Raw genomic sequence first — 14,526 nt, forward strand, 5'->3', positions numbered from 1 at the left:
TTTTTAAACTGTGAAGATTGTTCTGCTACAGCCAATAGACTAAACCAGAGAAGAAAACACACTTTACCATGAACGTCCTTAGTATAATATCAGCCTTGTGTCTGCAGTTTAGTGTCAGCACAACTTTCACATCATATTCATCTCAGCACAACTAAAACACGGTGACTGACTTCAGAGTTTCAAGTCCACATGCTGGACTCTCCAGAAAACCACACAGCTGCTTCACTCCTGAATCCTCCAGCTTGTCGTTGTCACTCAGGTCCAGCTCTCTTAGATGGGAGGGGTTGGACTTCAGCGCTGCAGCCAGATAATTACAACTCGTCTCTGAGAAACCACAGTCCTTCAATCTGTATATAGAATCAGAGATGTAAGTTGGTTAGACAAAGTGTGAGCTTGAAATCATTCAGAGTTTCATAATCTGTTCAGAGCTGAAGAAGGTTCAGAATGTAGAAGTTTAGAAAATGGAAACTCCAAACAGCTGAAGCCAACAGGAAGCAGCTTCAAACGAACACAACAAAAGAAAAAAACTGAATTTTTCAAATTGAAATCGTATATTTATCATAAAAACGTGATAAAAAAAAACTTAAAGGTGAAGTCGAAAAGAAACTGACATATTAAAAGTTCAACAACACTTTTTTCCAGTCACATTATTAAAGAAGACAAACTACAAGCTCATTTTCATGTGCAGCTGGCTGTAAGACCAGTGCTCAGGACCGTCTACAAAGTGCAACACTGAAATAACATCACACACAAATTTGCTTACAGCGCTTTCACACAATCATCTACTGTCATTATTTTCACTAAACTCTGTGGAGTCCTTTATTGGAAATTCAAATGTGATTCAAATGGTCAGACAAAAGAGGGTTATGAGGAAGATGATGAAATGTTGTGTATTAGCAGTTATCGAATCATTTTCCTCATAAACCAAACAACACGATTCACAAACATGTTTTTACAAACTCAGTGTTGGACTTTGATCAGCAGGATAACCCTGATGTTTATGATGTCTATGATGATCTCCTTAGTCTTCTCCACATTCAGGGACAGGTTGTTGTTGCTGCACCACTAAGCCAGATGGTTAACTTCACTCCTGTAGTAGGTCTCATCGTTGTCGCTGATGAGACCAACCACAGTTCTGTCATCTACAAACTTGATGAAGAGGTTGGAGCTGTGTCATGGTGTGCAGTCATGGGTCAGCAGAGGGAAGAGAAGAGGAATCAATAGGCATCCTTGGGGAGCCCCTGTATTCAGTGTTCTTATGCTGGAGATGTTGCGGCCGACCCATACTGTCTGCTGTCTTCCTGTCAGGAAATCTAGCCACCAATTACACTGATCCCCAGCAGATCCAGTTTATGAATGAGTTGCTGGGGAACGATTGTGTTAAATGCTGAAATGAAGTCTATGAACAGCATTCTAAAGTATAAGTCTGTAGTGTCCAGATGTGTGAGGGCTGCGTGAAGGGCAGTTGAAATTGCATCATCAGTCAAGCGGTTTGACTGGTATGCAAACTGAAATGGATCAAGGTTGGGGGGAGGAGATGTCTTGATTTGATGCATGACTACCCATTCAAAGCACTTCATAACGATTGAGGTGAGTGCAACCAGTAGTCGGTAAAGCAGGAGGGAGACGACTTCTTCGTTACAGGAATGATGGTGGAGGCTTTAAAACGTGGGAACGACAGCCTGGCTCAGTGATGCATTAAATATGTCAGTGAAGACATCTGAGTTTCAATAGCTCAGTCCCTGAGGTGCTAGGGATGTTGCTAGCACCTGGGGCTTCATGTGTGATCCTGCCTACGCACTATCTGAGGATAGTGTCACCACCTGTTCATTGGGGGGGAACAGGTGGTGAAGTCTTCTGTGTGGGGGTGTAATTCTGTGCCTCAAAGCAAGCAAAGAATTACTTCAGCTCATTTGGTAAAGAGGTGGAACTGATGGTAGTCTGCGGTGCGGGCTTGTAGTCTGCGTTGGTCTGTATCTCTTTCCACAGCCTCCATCTATCTCTGCTGTCACTAAAGCTTTGTGAAATCCTCCTGGAGTACTGCCTTTTTGCCTCTCTGATGCCACATGACAAGTTTGCCCTTGCTGTTCTTAGGCTCACCTCATCCCTGGCTCTGAAGGCCACTTTCTCACCCTCAGAAGCCTGTAGACCTCACCTGTGAGCCATAGTTTCTGATTGGCCCTGACAGTGATAGTCCTGGTCTCTGTAACACCATCCATGCATTTTGAGATGTAGGCAATGACAGTTTCTGTATATTCCTAAGGTATGAGGTGTTGTCATGTGCGATGGCCTGTTTAAAGATCTGCCAATCTGTGGCCAAAAACAGTCTTGCAGTGCCTCTGAGGACCCTTCTGGGCATACACGTACCTGCTTACAAACTGGTGTGGTGAGATTGACCAGGGGCCTGGCATTAGCATAACAGTGATGTGATCAGAGGCAAGAAGGTTGGGGGAGGGTGCTTTGTAATCTCCTCTCTGGGTGGTGAAAACATGTTGTTTCCTCATGTAGGAAACTTAATGTGTTCATGCAGTTTGGGAAACAGTCTTTGGGTCTGCATGATTGAAATCAACCGCTAGGATGAGAAAAGCATCTGTGTGGGCCGTCTGCTGCTCACTGACATGCTGATACAATTCATTCAGTGCCTCACTTCTGTTGTTCTTATTGGAGAAGGGAGGGATGTAGACAGCAACAAACAGCATGGCTGAAAATTCCCTCTGGAGGTAAAACAGTCTGTACTTGATGAACATAAGCTCCAGCAGAGGTAAACAGTGTTTTCAAGCCACAACAACATCACTACACCAGGTATTGTAGATGTAAACACAGAGTCCTCCTCCGCTAGTCTTAGCTCTTTCGGCGAGAGATCTGTCTGCTCAAAAGCATATTAGCTGGTCAAGGGGGCCAAATACTTTTGCCACTGTAAGTCTACACGATCCAGCTTGTTGTCCATGGAGCGCACGGAGGACAGTACGATGGTGTGAACAGCAGGTTTCTGTGAATTAGCTGCTAGCTGACTCCAGGTACATTCGCCATTACCCCTCTTCTGTTTCCTCTTGCAAAAACTGAGATGTTTCTACTGTGGACGAGATCTAGTAGAGGGGGTCACTGATGGTGCCCCCAAAGCAGTCTGCAGTTCCTTACTGTAACTCGTAGCTCTTGTTAGAGTTGATTATTTTAAGATTGGTATTTGTGCAAAGTCACATGACCATTGCTTGCATGTGTGTTGATAAAATGTTTTTTCCTTATTAGGTCGTAGCTTCTGTACATATATGAGATGCAAGCAGCCTCGTTGCAATAGTTTTCCATTGCACATTTAGAAACCACAAGGTTTTGTTCTTCGAAGGTACAAGACTGCTCAGTTCTGCTTTTTACATGCTTAGTGCACATGTTGATTCGTTAAAAGGTCATGCCCTATATGGAGCGACTGGAGATCTTGTGAAGGGTCACGCCATATATGGTGTCAGGAAATGTCACACACACACACACACACACACACACACACACACACACACACAGACGCTGACGTTGCGCACATATGCTTGCCTTGAATGTATGACTGTTTTCACCCAAATAAAAGGAGCCGTAAGGGGATTGAGGTTTGGAGTTGGGTGAGCTTAGGTGAGGAGTGAATGACTCTCTCCAAGATCCTGGCCGGGCTTCCCTTGTGGAAAGTAAAAGATAAAAGCGCTGTGGTTTTGCTTTGTTTACAAGGATCGGTCTCTGAGACAACGAGTTCTGTGAGTTTAGACCTAATAGCTCTTTCACGTATGAAAAGTTTGTGGAATTTCTTCTGTTGATTTTAAACAGGCGCTCACAACTGTATGAGATTTTTTGTGAAAAAGAACAAGAAAAACAGGAAAACAAAGACAGGAACACTCTTTTGCCAGGACAGAGAGCACCTGCTGCTGCTCTCTGTTCTCCTGCCGCACCACTATTGGTTAGGAATGACAGCTGTGGATTAATCAGGGTCCCCTCTCTTTGAATTAGGAAAGGTCGGCAGGCCACTCAGCACCCTGTGGAGGGCCACGTGTGGGCCGCCAGCCATACGTTCAGTATCACTGTTTAAAAGGTGAAAATTATTATGCTACAGTCAATAGACTAAACCAGAGAAGAAGAAAACAGAGTTTTCCATGTCTGCAGTTTAGTGTCAGCACAACTTTCACATCATATTAATCTCAGCACAACTGAAACATGGTGACTGACCTCAGAGTTTCAAGTCCACATCCTGGACTCTCCAGAAAACCACACAGATGCTTCACTCCTGAATCCTGCAGGTTGTTGTAGCTCAGATCCAGCTCTCTCAGATGGGAGGGGTTGGACTTGAGCGCTGCTGCCAGATAATCACAGCTGATCTCTGACAAACCACAGCTCCACAAGCTGTGTAAAGAATGAAAGATGTAGGTTTATTAGACAAAGTGTGTGCTTAAAATCATTCAGTGTTTCATAATCTGTTCAGAGCTGAAGCAGGTTCAGAATGTAGAAGCTTAGAAAATGCAAACTCCAAACAGCTGAAGCCAACAGGAAGCACCTTAAAAATAAAAACACACAATAACAGAAATAAATGTTCAAATTAAAGTTGTGCATTTCTAGAAAGAGTATTTTAAAGACAGAGTCGCTGATGATCATCTTCTGTTCAGTAAAAGTTTTCCACATGTGAGTGTTTATGATGCACAAAAGACTGAGTGCAAAGAAGGAACGAAGATGACAGAGAAATGGCACAAGAGCATCAACAACCCAGTGAAAAAATTTGCAGAAGGATTTTGGAACCTGTTGGATTAAATCACAAAACCAAGTGTTTATGAAGAAACTCCATCATATTATTGTTCAACATGTCCCAGGATTCCTCTGGGATGTTTGGAACTTGTAGAAGTCAGATGATCCACTCACTTCTACATATAAACAGTAAATAGCCTGTATTTGTATTGCGCTTTACACTATATTCAGTCATCCACCCATTCACACACACGTTCACACACTGGTGATGGCAAGCTACATCAGCACATATTTAAACATGGTTGAGTTTATACTGCATCAGATTATCGTTGATCATCAGAAATCCTCGAGCTCAGCTCCACAAAGATTTCCAGTTTGTTTACTGTTAATGCAACATTTACAGCAGGTCCTGAGAAACATTAGCAGTATGACAGCTGAGTGTCAGCCTCTTCTTCTCATTCATCACACTTTGTTTTTATTCATGTCCTCCTCATATTTACAGTTCAGTCACAGATGCACTCAAACACATGATCATGATTCTTGCAGATTTGAGGAGCACTGTTAGCTGTTCTTTTTTCATGGTTCAGCTTGTACACTGATTGATAGGTTTGTAGCTTGAACCTATCCGCTGGAACGTTGAAGGCAATGTAATTACACAGCAAGCAAGACACGAAGTAGGCAACATTCTTTATGTTTCACGTGCACGGGAGAGAACTGGACAGGCGCCGTTCCTTCGCTTGACCCCAGTTGCTCTCGTCCGCTCTCCCGTAACACTGCTCTTTTATTGTGGTTACATGAATATGCATACATTCATTAACATATGACGTATACATACACACAAAGAGTACCTTGCCTGTGATTCTGTGTAAGCGTGTGTGTGTGTGTGTGTGTGTGTGTGTGTGTGTGTGTGTGTGTGTGTGTGTGTGTGTGTGTGTGTGTGTGTGTGTGTGGGGTCGAGATATGACCCTGTGAAGACTCCCCAAAGCTGGTGCCAGGAGTCTAGCGGTCCATCTAAACAAAAGGCTCTTAGACTCAAACAGATATACGTGTGTTTGTTATACCATATATCAGCAAGAGAAGATACGACCTCTCCTAGGAGGTGTGTGATCTATGCCAGAACACTCTGAAGAGGAGTAAACGCACTCCCCTCTTCATGCTACACAGAGTTGTTACAGACCTCCTGGGATGAGACATTCTTTCAATCTACAAATGATTATATACTTCTAAGCATATATGAGTAAATATTTCTAAGCATAAATGACAATCAACAATACAAATCTAACACTGATCTACAGCTGACTGACACTCTGAGTCATTTCCTCATTCATAAAGTCAAAGCTCAGAGGAGAGTGTCCATTTGCACAAATTTACCTTGTTACAAAAGCAGAAATCCCAGTTAAACACTGGTTTGCTAAACATTAAGCTTTTACGGCCAATCAGTCATCAATATATCAGGATGGGGACGGCAATGACGTCACAGATTAAGAATAAGAATAAGAATAATAGCTCAGAATAAGATCTACGATCTCCATCTTTGTAACTCTGAGACTCTTTGGATAGTGTTATCAGATTGGAAGTTTCCTGCACTGCAAACATTGACTGTGTTGCACAGTGATCAGTCATTGTTTAATTAGAATCAATCACACTGATCGATTCATCTGATCAAAGCTCAAGCTGCTCAATGATAAGCATAGACATTATAATAAATGATGGATTTTGTATAAACTTTATTGAGTCTGTGAAGATGACAGAGTGACCCACACTGATTCAAACTGTTCTTCCCTCCTGTTTTTATATCACGCAGCACTGACACGTCTTCATATTCCTGCTCCTCTGGATTCACACAGAGTTTCTGCTATTTATTTACCCGTTGCCATGGTGAATCATAGTGTCGGACTCCATAACTCAGACTGAGCATGCTCAGAGCTGATTGACCTGACTCTGATCAGCTCATCTGCAACAGGAAGGTACTTCCTGGAAAATAGCTTGTTATCTAATATGAGCTGATCATTATTATTATTAATAAATATTAATTAATAATTCTCCTCGCAGTGCACTGCACTTTCAGACTGCAGGCTTACTTGTGCTTCCTGGGATATGAAAAAGTAGAAGTTTAAAAGTGTTTCTAATAAAAAGCTTTGAAAATAAATGCTTGTGTGTTTTAACTGTTGCTGGAATCACTGATTTCACACCGTTAAAGTCAAAGCTGGAAATAATTCAAAAGTAAACTTTATATTCACCAAAACGCAGTGTGATGCAATCAGGAAATGTGTGTGGGCCGCAGGCCATACATTGAGTATCACTGTTTGAAATGTGAAGATTGTTCTGCTACAGTCAATGGACTAAACCAGACAAGAAGAAAACAGTCTTTACCATGAAGATCTTCAGTGTGAATCGGTATAATATCAGTGTTATGTCTGCAGTTTCGTGTCAGCACAACTTTCACATCATATTCATCACAGCACAATTAAAACATGGTGACTGACCTCAGAGTTTTAAGTCCACATTCTGGACTCTCCAGAAAACCACACAGCTGCTTCACTCCTGAATCCTCCAGCTTGTTCACGCTCAGGTCCAGCTCTCTCAGATGGGAGGGGTTGGACTTCAGAGCTGCTGCCAGGGAATCACAGCTGATCTCTGACAAATCACATTCCATCAATCTGTATAAAGAATGAAAGATGTAAGTTTATTAGACAAAGTGTGTGCTTAAAATCATTCAGTGTTTCATAATCTGTTCAGAGCTGAAGAAGGTTCAGAATGTAGAAGTTTAGAAAATGGTAACTCCAAACAGCTGAAGCCAACAGGAAGCAGCTTCAAACAAACACAACAAGACAAAAAACTTTTACTTTTCTAAAAAGAGTATTTTAAAGACAGCGTCACTGATGATCATCTTCTGTTCAGCAAAACTTTGGATGACCTTTCTGTCTTTATGTTCATGAATGATGCTGTAACTCTGGGACTGTCACCAGTATCGTTATATCCTTTTTCCCTGAATTTCCACAGCTCTTATAACAGCAGTGTACATTAACCTGCAGGCACATACTGCCTCTGCTTCAGCACTGTTTATGATGCACAAACTGCAGGAACCAAAATGATACTGGCTTATTTGAATCATGTCTGTTTACAAAGACACTTTGAGGCTCTTATCAGTGTGTTTCCTGTCCTACTAGGAGTGATCAAACTCTGTTCTGGATCAGTAAGGGATGGTTTCCGCCCAAAGAAAGAACAGCGCTGTACTTCTTGTGCATTTATGGCAGGAACATCAGCGCTGTATCGCTGGAACAACACCACACGCCCGGTGAACAATGAGGACAAAGAAAAGGCGAGTGAGAAGACCGGCAGGGACTCCAAGACTGAGGAAGAGAGACATCAGACTGAGTACCAGCTGAAGATGCTGCAGTGATTCGGGGAGCTCGTTCCAATCTGAGGCTGTACCGTGTGAACTACATGGACCACAGTTTTTTCACTGACTTCAGCCAAATGAACATCTGGAGATCCATCAGTGCAGGAGCGAGCAATGAGCCGTTTTATCATATACACAGATTCTCTCATCAGCTGCTCTAATGTGAGCGCACTGCTTGAATCTGCTTGAGCAGCAGTATATCGCTGGTGTTGTTCCTTTCTAATCAAAGATATGGGACTGAGCCACAGGAGCTCTTTATCCTGTTCTTCACTCTCATTGGTTCTTTGTGTGCTTGCTTTTAGAATAGTAGTCATTCTTATGGTTAAAAGAAGACAATCAGTTGTGACTAACGCTTAGCCCCTTTAATATGATCCAGCCCAGGCTGCTGAGGGAGAAGTTGGAGGACATGCAGGTGGAGGCACCACTGGTCCAGTGGATCAGCAAGTGCCTGACGAGCAGACCACAGTTTCTGAGACTGCAGAGCTGTGGTCAGAGAGCCTGAACAACAACATAGGAGCACTGCATGGAACTGCGCTGTCCCTTTTCCTCTTCACCATCTATACGGCCAACTTCAAGTACATCACAGAAACTTGTCTCCTCCAGAAATTCTCTGGTGACACGGCCATTATTGAAACCATGGAGATGGGACGACAAGAGGAGTACAGTGGACTGATTGGTCGCTTCGTGGTGTGAGGAGAAACACCTGCAGCAGAATGTGGCCAAAGAAAGCAGCTGTTGGTGGACTTCAGCAGAAACAGATCCGACCCTCCTCTGTCTGCATGGGTGGGAGTAACGTTGAAATAGTCACATCCTACAAGTATCTGGGAGTTCAACTGAATCACAAGCTGGAGTGGTCTGCCAACATAGACAATGCCTACAAAAAAGGTCTGAGCCCACTGTACTTTCTATGAAGGCTCAGATTCATCAATGTATGCAGCAGGCTGCTCTTTGTTTTATCAGTCAGTTGTTGAGAGCAACATCTTCTTTGCTGTGGCAGGAAGAAGGAACACGAGAAGCTGCAGAAGTAGCAAGGGCTCAGAGAAGAGCTTGAGAATATGTGGAAGGAGAAGGTCCGCAGTGAGGAATTAGTTTTAATATAATTCTTTATCTGTTTGGTGTGGAACAGTCTTTCAAACAGTGATCATATGAAACACAGTCCCAGTTAAAATGTGTTGTTTCAAGTAAAAAATGACTTATACTGCTCTGCTGCAGTTTCTGACATCTTTTGTCCCAGTTGTCAAGACAGAAAAAGGCAGCCTACTGGACATTTAACACAGGAGTTTAACTGTGACTAAAAACAGACCTGCAGTACAAACGTATTTTGGAGCAGTGTGTGAATAAGTTGTAAACAAAAACACTGATCACAACAGCAGCAGTGATGATGACGCTGGTACAGTTTAACTTGGAAATGAAGTTGGAATTTCTTTTTGATCATTTGTTACATGTTGTGTTTGTGTGTGGCTAGTAATACTGACTCAAGCTTTCCAAAACTGTGGTTCAGGGCAATTAATTTTTCATATAGGGGCAAAAGTCCTCACGCTGATGTAAAAGACTCATTGAAATTTATTGCAAATGTAGTTCTTGTTGCCATGTGTGACACAGCCAATTATGTAAAGGCGCAGGGTAGGTTTGGTTAGCTTTTTTCCCCTTACAAAAGGAAATCATCACTTACAAACCTCTTTTTGGATTTAATCAGGGTCTCTTTCTCTAATATTAAAATTTGTTTGATGATCTATAAAATGCAATTATGAGAAATATGCAAAAACAAATAGAAACCCTAACCCTTGGTAGATTAGTGTAGTACAGATTAATAACTGATGTGTAATTTTATCAAAATTCACAGAGTGCTTCACATCTGCCCTCTCTGATTGCTTGGAGACACTTTGCATATTTAATGAATATTTGAAAGTTTTACATTCATTCTATGGATACAGTGGAAATGTTGTGTTATTGTCACCATATTTTTTCCAGGATCATAAATTCTTAAGTTCACAAAATTAGATTATTTTTTCACAGGTGAAAAACAACAACATTTATTCTCTATGGAAATCTGCATCCTCCACTCCAAAGGTCACAATCTGAAGATAAAATCTGGTTTTGTTCCCTGTGATTAAATCTGAGCATCAGTACAGTGTTATCCTGATGGAGTCTGATTAACAGCAGCCAGTATGATCCAGGCTTTAGCTGCTGGGTCTCTGTGTGACCTCTCAGACTGTTTAACAGATCAGACACAAAGAGAATCAGAGCAGCTCTTTAAAGACAAACAAGAACCCACTCAGGTCACACTTTCCCCACAGATATGAGCATCACTGTCCTCAAACAGCAAATGACCAAGTCTAATATTTTTACCTTTGTTGTTTCATTGTTTTCTTTTTAATGAATCTTTGTAAAAATCTAAGGATGTTTCAGGTCATATTTATCCAGGAAAACACAAACATCTAAAGGAGCTCATGACAGTTCTCTGACCTCGTTGGTCCAGGTTCACCACTGAAGGCTGGCTGTTGATCTTTGGACCGGTCACTCCTCACAGACGGACAGCTGGCTCCTGCAGACTCTGCTCTGTCCTCCTCTTCCTCCATCATCATCTTCTTGTGGACTTCAATCAGTCTGAGAGGTAAACCACAAACACTCAGTGGGTTCACATTAACAGAAGTAACTGAGTTACAGTCGCTGACCTCTGACCTGTCATGTAACCTAAAAACCAGGTCACATGGTCCACATCAGGGATCAGAGAAACCTGATCTCACCTGCAGAACATTAGGAATGCAGTCAGATGCAGTCAGCTCTCTGCAAACTCCGACCTCGGTATGAAACTATATTAAAAGCTCTTTTATGGTCATGCAGACACTTCAGGATCACATGATGTTCACACATGATTTCTGTGACTGTCGTAGTTTAACATGTTAACTTCATACATGTAACATTCTTGTTGATGCAGATCTCAGCTCCACATGAGCTCTGCTGAATAGTCTAAAGTTTCTCTGACACAATGAATTCAAACAGTCTGAGGAAACAAGGATGAACTTAAAGCTCTGACTTTATTGCTGGAGATGTATGAATCACATGTTTAATCCACATACTCATTCACAGTCTGTAGCTCAATTTAGCTCTGCTGAATTGGAGAACTTTGTTTCTCTTACTGTGGGAAACTCTGAATTTTCTAAAGTTTATATTTCCTGATGTAGAAATGTGTTCTACTTTCTATGAAACAGATCATACAGACCTCCGGATATCACGAAAAAACTATTAAAAATCATAAAGCTAGCTAGAGCTAAACAGGAGACTGATGATCATTAATGCTCTTTTTTTATTGACAGATTTTTTGTCGAAGTGCTCAAAATCTTATCTTATTTCTCTCGTGTCTTTAGGAGCTCTTATCATTAGCTTAGCGTTAGCGCTCTGCAGGTCTCTCCTGTGTAAATATTAATCGCAGTGAAAGTAAAGGAGGTAAACTAAACTGCAGCTGAGCTGTGACGTCATCACGTACGCTGCGTCCTCTGTGGACTCTGAGTGAACTCACACAGTACAAACTATAAGTACAGAAACACGAACGTAGCTCAGAGTGGCGGCAACACTCGGCGTCCTTGTTCCAGCTGTGAGTCCGTTACCTTGAACTACGGAGCGGCAGATTTGTGCTGTTTGTGCAGGAACTAAGCTGCACACAGCTGATGTTAGCCAGGAAAACATTACACACTGACTTTAATGGAGAGACCGGAAATCAAACATGAGCTGAACAAACAGCAAAGTTCCTAAATACAAACTGTTAAAGGAGGAAACAAAGCAAACTTACAGTTTCTTCACACACACCAACAACAAGCTCCACACCTGGACAATAAACACGGACACACAGGTGAGCTGCTTCCTGGAAGGAGCCGGGACTCCACCCGAAGCAGGACAGGTGGGAGGGGGATGAGGCAGATTTCCACAATAAGAGCACTTTAAAAAAATTCAGTTAATGTCAAAATGCCATCAACAGCTCTGTGTTGTTTCTGTCTCTGAGCAGATTCAGGCATTACTCGAGTAATAAAGGCTTTTTTTTTTTTTTTTTACTATTATACTTTTCTTTAGTCTCCAGTTTTATGATTATAAGGGTGAAAATCAACATGAATTTGGTTCTAATCAAAGAATCTCCTTTAATGTGTGTCATTAAAATCCTCACACAGACTTAAAAAGGCGACATTAACGTTAAAATAAATGAATGAAACTTCAGCTGAGAGCTTCATGCAGTCATCATAAGCAGTTCATAGCAGTCACAGCTCTTTATTATTCAGCTTTTCATGAATTAAAGTCATGAAGTGTCAAAGTTTGTGAGAGAAGCTACTTTATGGATAGCTGTAGAACACATCTTTATTATGGCTTCATAAATCAAACACACAAGTTTTTCTGTAGATGATTTAAAGTGTGTCATTCTGCAGTTAACGCTGTTTGTTTGATGCCTTGACCTCCTGTGAAAGCAGCTATGAATGAAAAAAAAAAAGTTTCACTTTGGTACAAAATCAACATGTTAACATGAAACCCAGAGACTGCAGAACATCTGGAGCATCTGCACTTTGACCCAAACTGCTATACTGAGAATATTTTCTACATATTACAGACATGAAGTAAACCTTTATTTTTATTTCTTACATGTTCATGGATGGATGGACGTGTTGCTTCAACGTCCCACATCTTCTATTTAAATATGAACTGTGAACTACACATAATCATCTACAGGACAGGTGGGGAACAGCAGTGATCTGAAATCATATGAGATGTTAATGAGTGGGAAGTTAGAAAAAAACACACTTAAGATAGCTCTAAGTGATAAAAGCTGATCTAAAACAAAAGATAAATCAATTGAGTCTTTGTAGAGTTCATCTGGTGCTCACATGAATCATGTGATGAAAACTCTATTCCACTGAATGTTTCGCTCATTTCAAGATGTTGAAGTCATGAATGAAAGTGCAGACTGAGAGTGGATCACATGATGTTTAAGGTGTGTCATGTGACATGTTGAGTAGTGTCATACATGTCTAGATTGTCCCTGATATCATAACTGCTCAAACACTGATGATTATGTTTGAAGAATTATTACTGATGGCAGCAAAGTTTGAATGAGCTCTCTGTCTGTGCTGATTTGTCGCCCTCTGGAGGTCAAAACACAAACTGCATGATGTCACTGTAACCACCACAGTGATTGGAAGTTATTAAAAGCTTTTTGAATTCCGTCTCCAAAACTTTGAGCTTCATCAATTTAGAAAATAATGACGTTTCCTTTATTGAAAGAAGAGAAATTATGATGAAAAACTTTAATATGTTTGATCTGTTCCAGAAAATACAGAGTAAAAACAGCTGTGTAGTGTTACACTTAATTTTCCACACAGATGTGTATCAATAAAAACAGAAGCTCATGATGAGTCCATAATGGTGCAGTAAGAAGGTGGTGGTGGTCCTCAGATAAAGTCACATGACCATGAGTGTGTCAGCAGGAAAAAGTTTCAGTGTGAGTGCAGTGAGATGGAGTGAAGCAGAAAGCTCAGCTTCTTTATTTGTGTCCACTGCAAACACAACATGCCTCCTTCTACAACAGCTTTAATCTGCAGAGAGCCGATGGTTACCTGTTTGTTCTCCTCCACACTGACCAGAGAGGCACATGTGATTAAAGCTCTGCTACATCTGTAGAGACATCAGTGCAGCTCACTCAACAACTCACTGTCCTACCTTCTGATGTCGTCATGTTATAACATCTCTGCTTCTTTTTGCTCCATTGGAAAAAAAAAAAGACAACATGACTTTTTAGATGAGTCAAATGTTCGCATCCGACACAGTAAACACTGAGAAAGAGACACAAACATACCTTCATCTCTCTGTTGTGTCTGTAATCAAATAAAACCAGTGTAACAAAATAGACAGAATGTGAATGTTTTTTATGACTTTGGTGGGGGCCGAGGCTATTCAATTCAATTTCAATTCAATTTTATTTATATAGCGCCAATCACAACAAAAGTCGCCTCAAGGCGCATTATATTGTACAGTAGATACAGAGATAATCTTGAAAGTAGAGATAGTGTCTGTCTCCTGAATCCAAACTGGAAGCTGGTTCCACAGAAGAGGGGCCTGAAAACTGAAGGCTCTGCCTCCCATCCTACTTTTAAATACTCTAGGAACAACATGTAGGCCTGCAGAGCGAGAGCGAAGTGCTCTAATAGGGTGATATGGTACTACAAGGTCATTAAGATAAGATGGGGCCTGATTATTTAAGACCTTGGCTATAAGGATATAAGGGTAACGGTCTGACATTTTGAGATCTGCTGGACACCCTCCTGTGCACATCTCCCGTCCAGACGATGGTAATGCTCAAAGAGTTTGTATGGAATAAAGACAATTGTATTGATTAAAGAGATTGTTGATTGAGCATTAAACACTGAGTGTTG

The 14,526-nt window shown here is 41.4% G+C and overlaps 1 protein-coding gene across 1 annotated transcript; it reads right to left on the reverse strand.

Annotated features, from left to right (window-relative positions):
• Positions 1 to 151: 151 nt before the first annotated feature.
• On the reverse strand, positions 152 to 11,390 carry LOC112846025 (ribonuclease inhibitor-like). Its single transcript, XM_025905246.1, has 5 exons — positions 10,861 to 11,390; positions 10,580 to 10,720; positions 7,197 to 7,370; positions 4,201 to 4,374; positions 152 to 347 (listed from the first exon to the last, which is right to left on the reverse strand). The coding sequence occupies exons 1-5, from the start codon at positions 10,869 to 10,871 to the stop codon at positions 152 to 154; spliced, it is 696 nt and encodes a 231-aa protein (XP_025761031.1). The 5' UTR covers positions 10,872 to 11,390.
• Positions 11,391 to 14,526: the final 3,136 nt, after the last annotated feature.

Source organism: Oreochromis niloticus, linkage group LG3 (assembly GCF_001858045.2).
Source record: "Oreochromis niloticus isolate F11D_XX linkage group LG3, O_niloticus_UMD_NMBU, whole genome shotgun sequence".
Lineage (NCBI taxonomy): Eukaryota > Metazoa > Chordata > Actinopteri > Cichliformes > Cichlidae > Oreochromis > Oreochromis niloticus.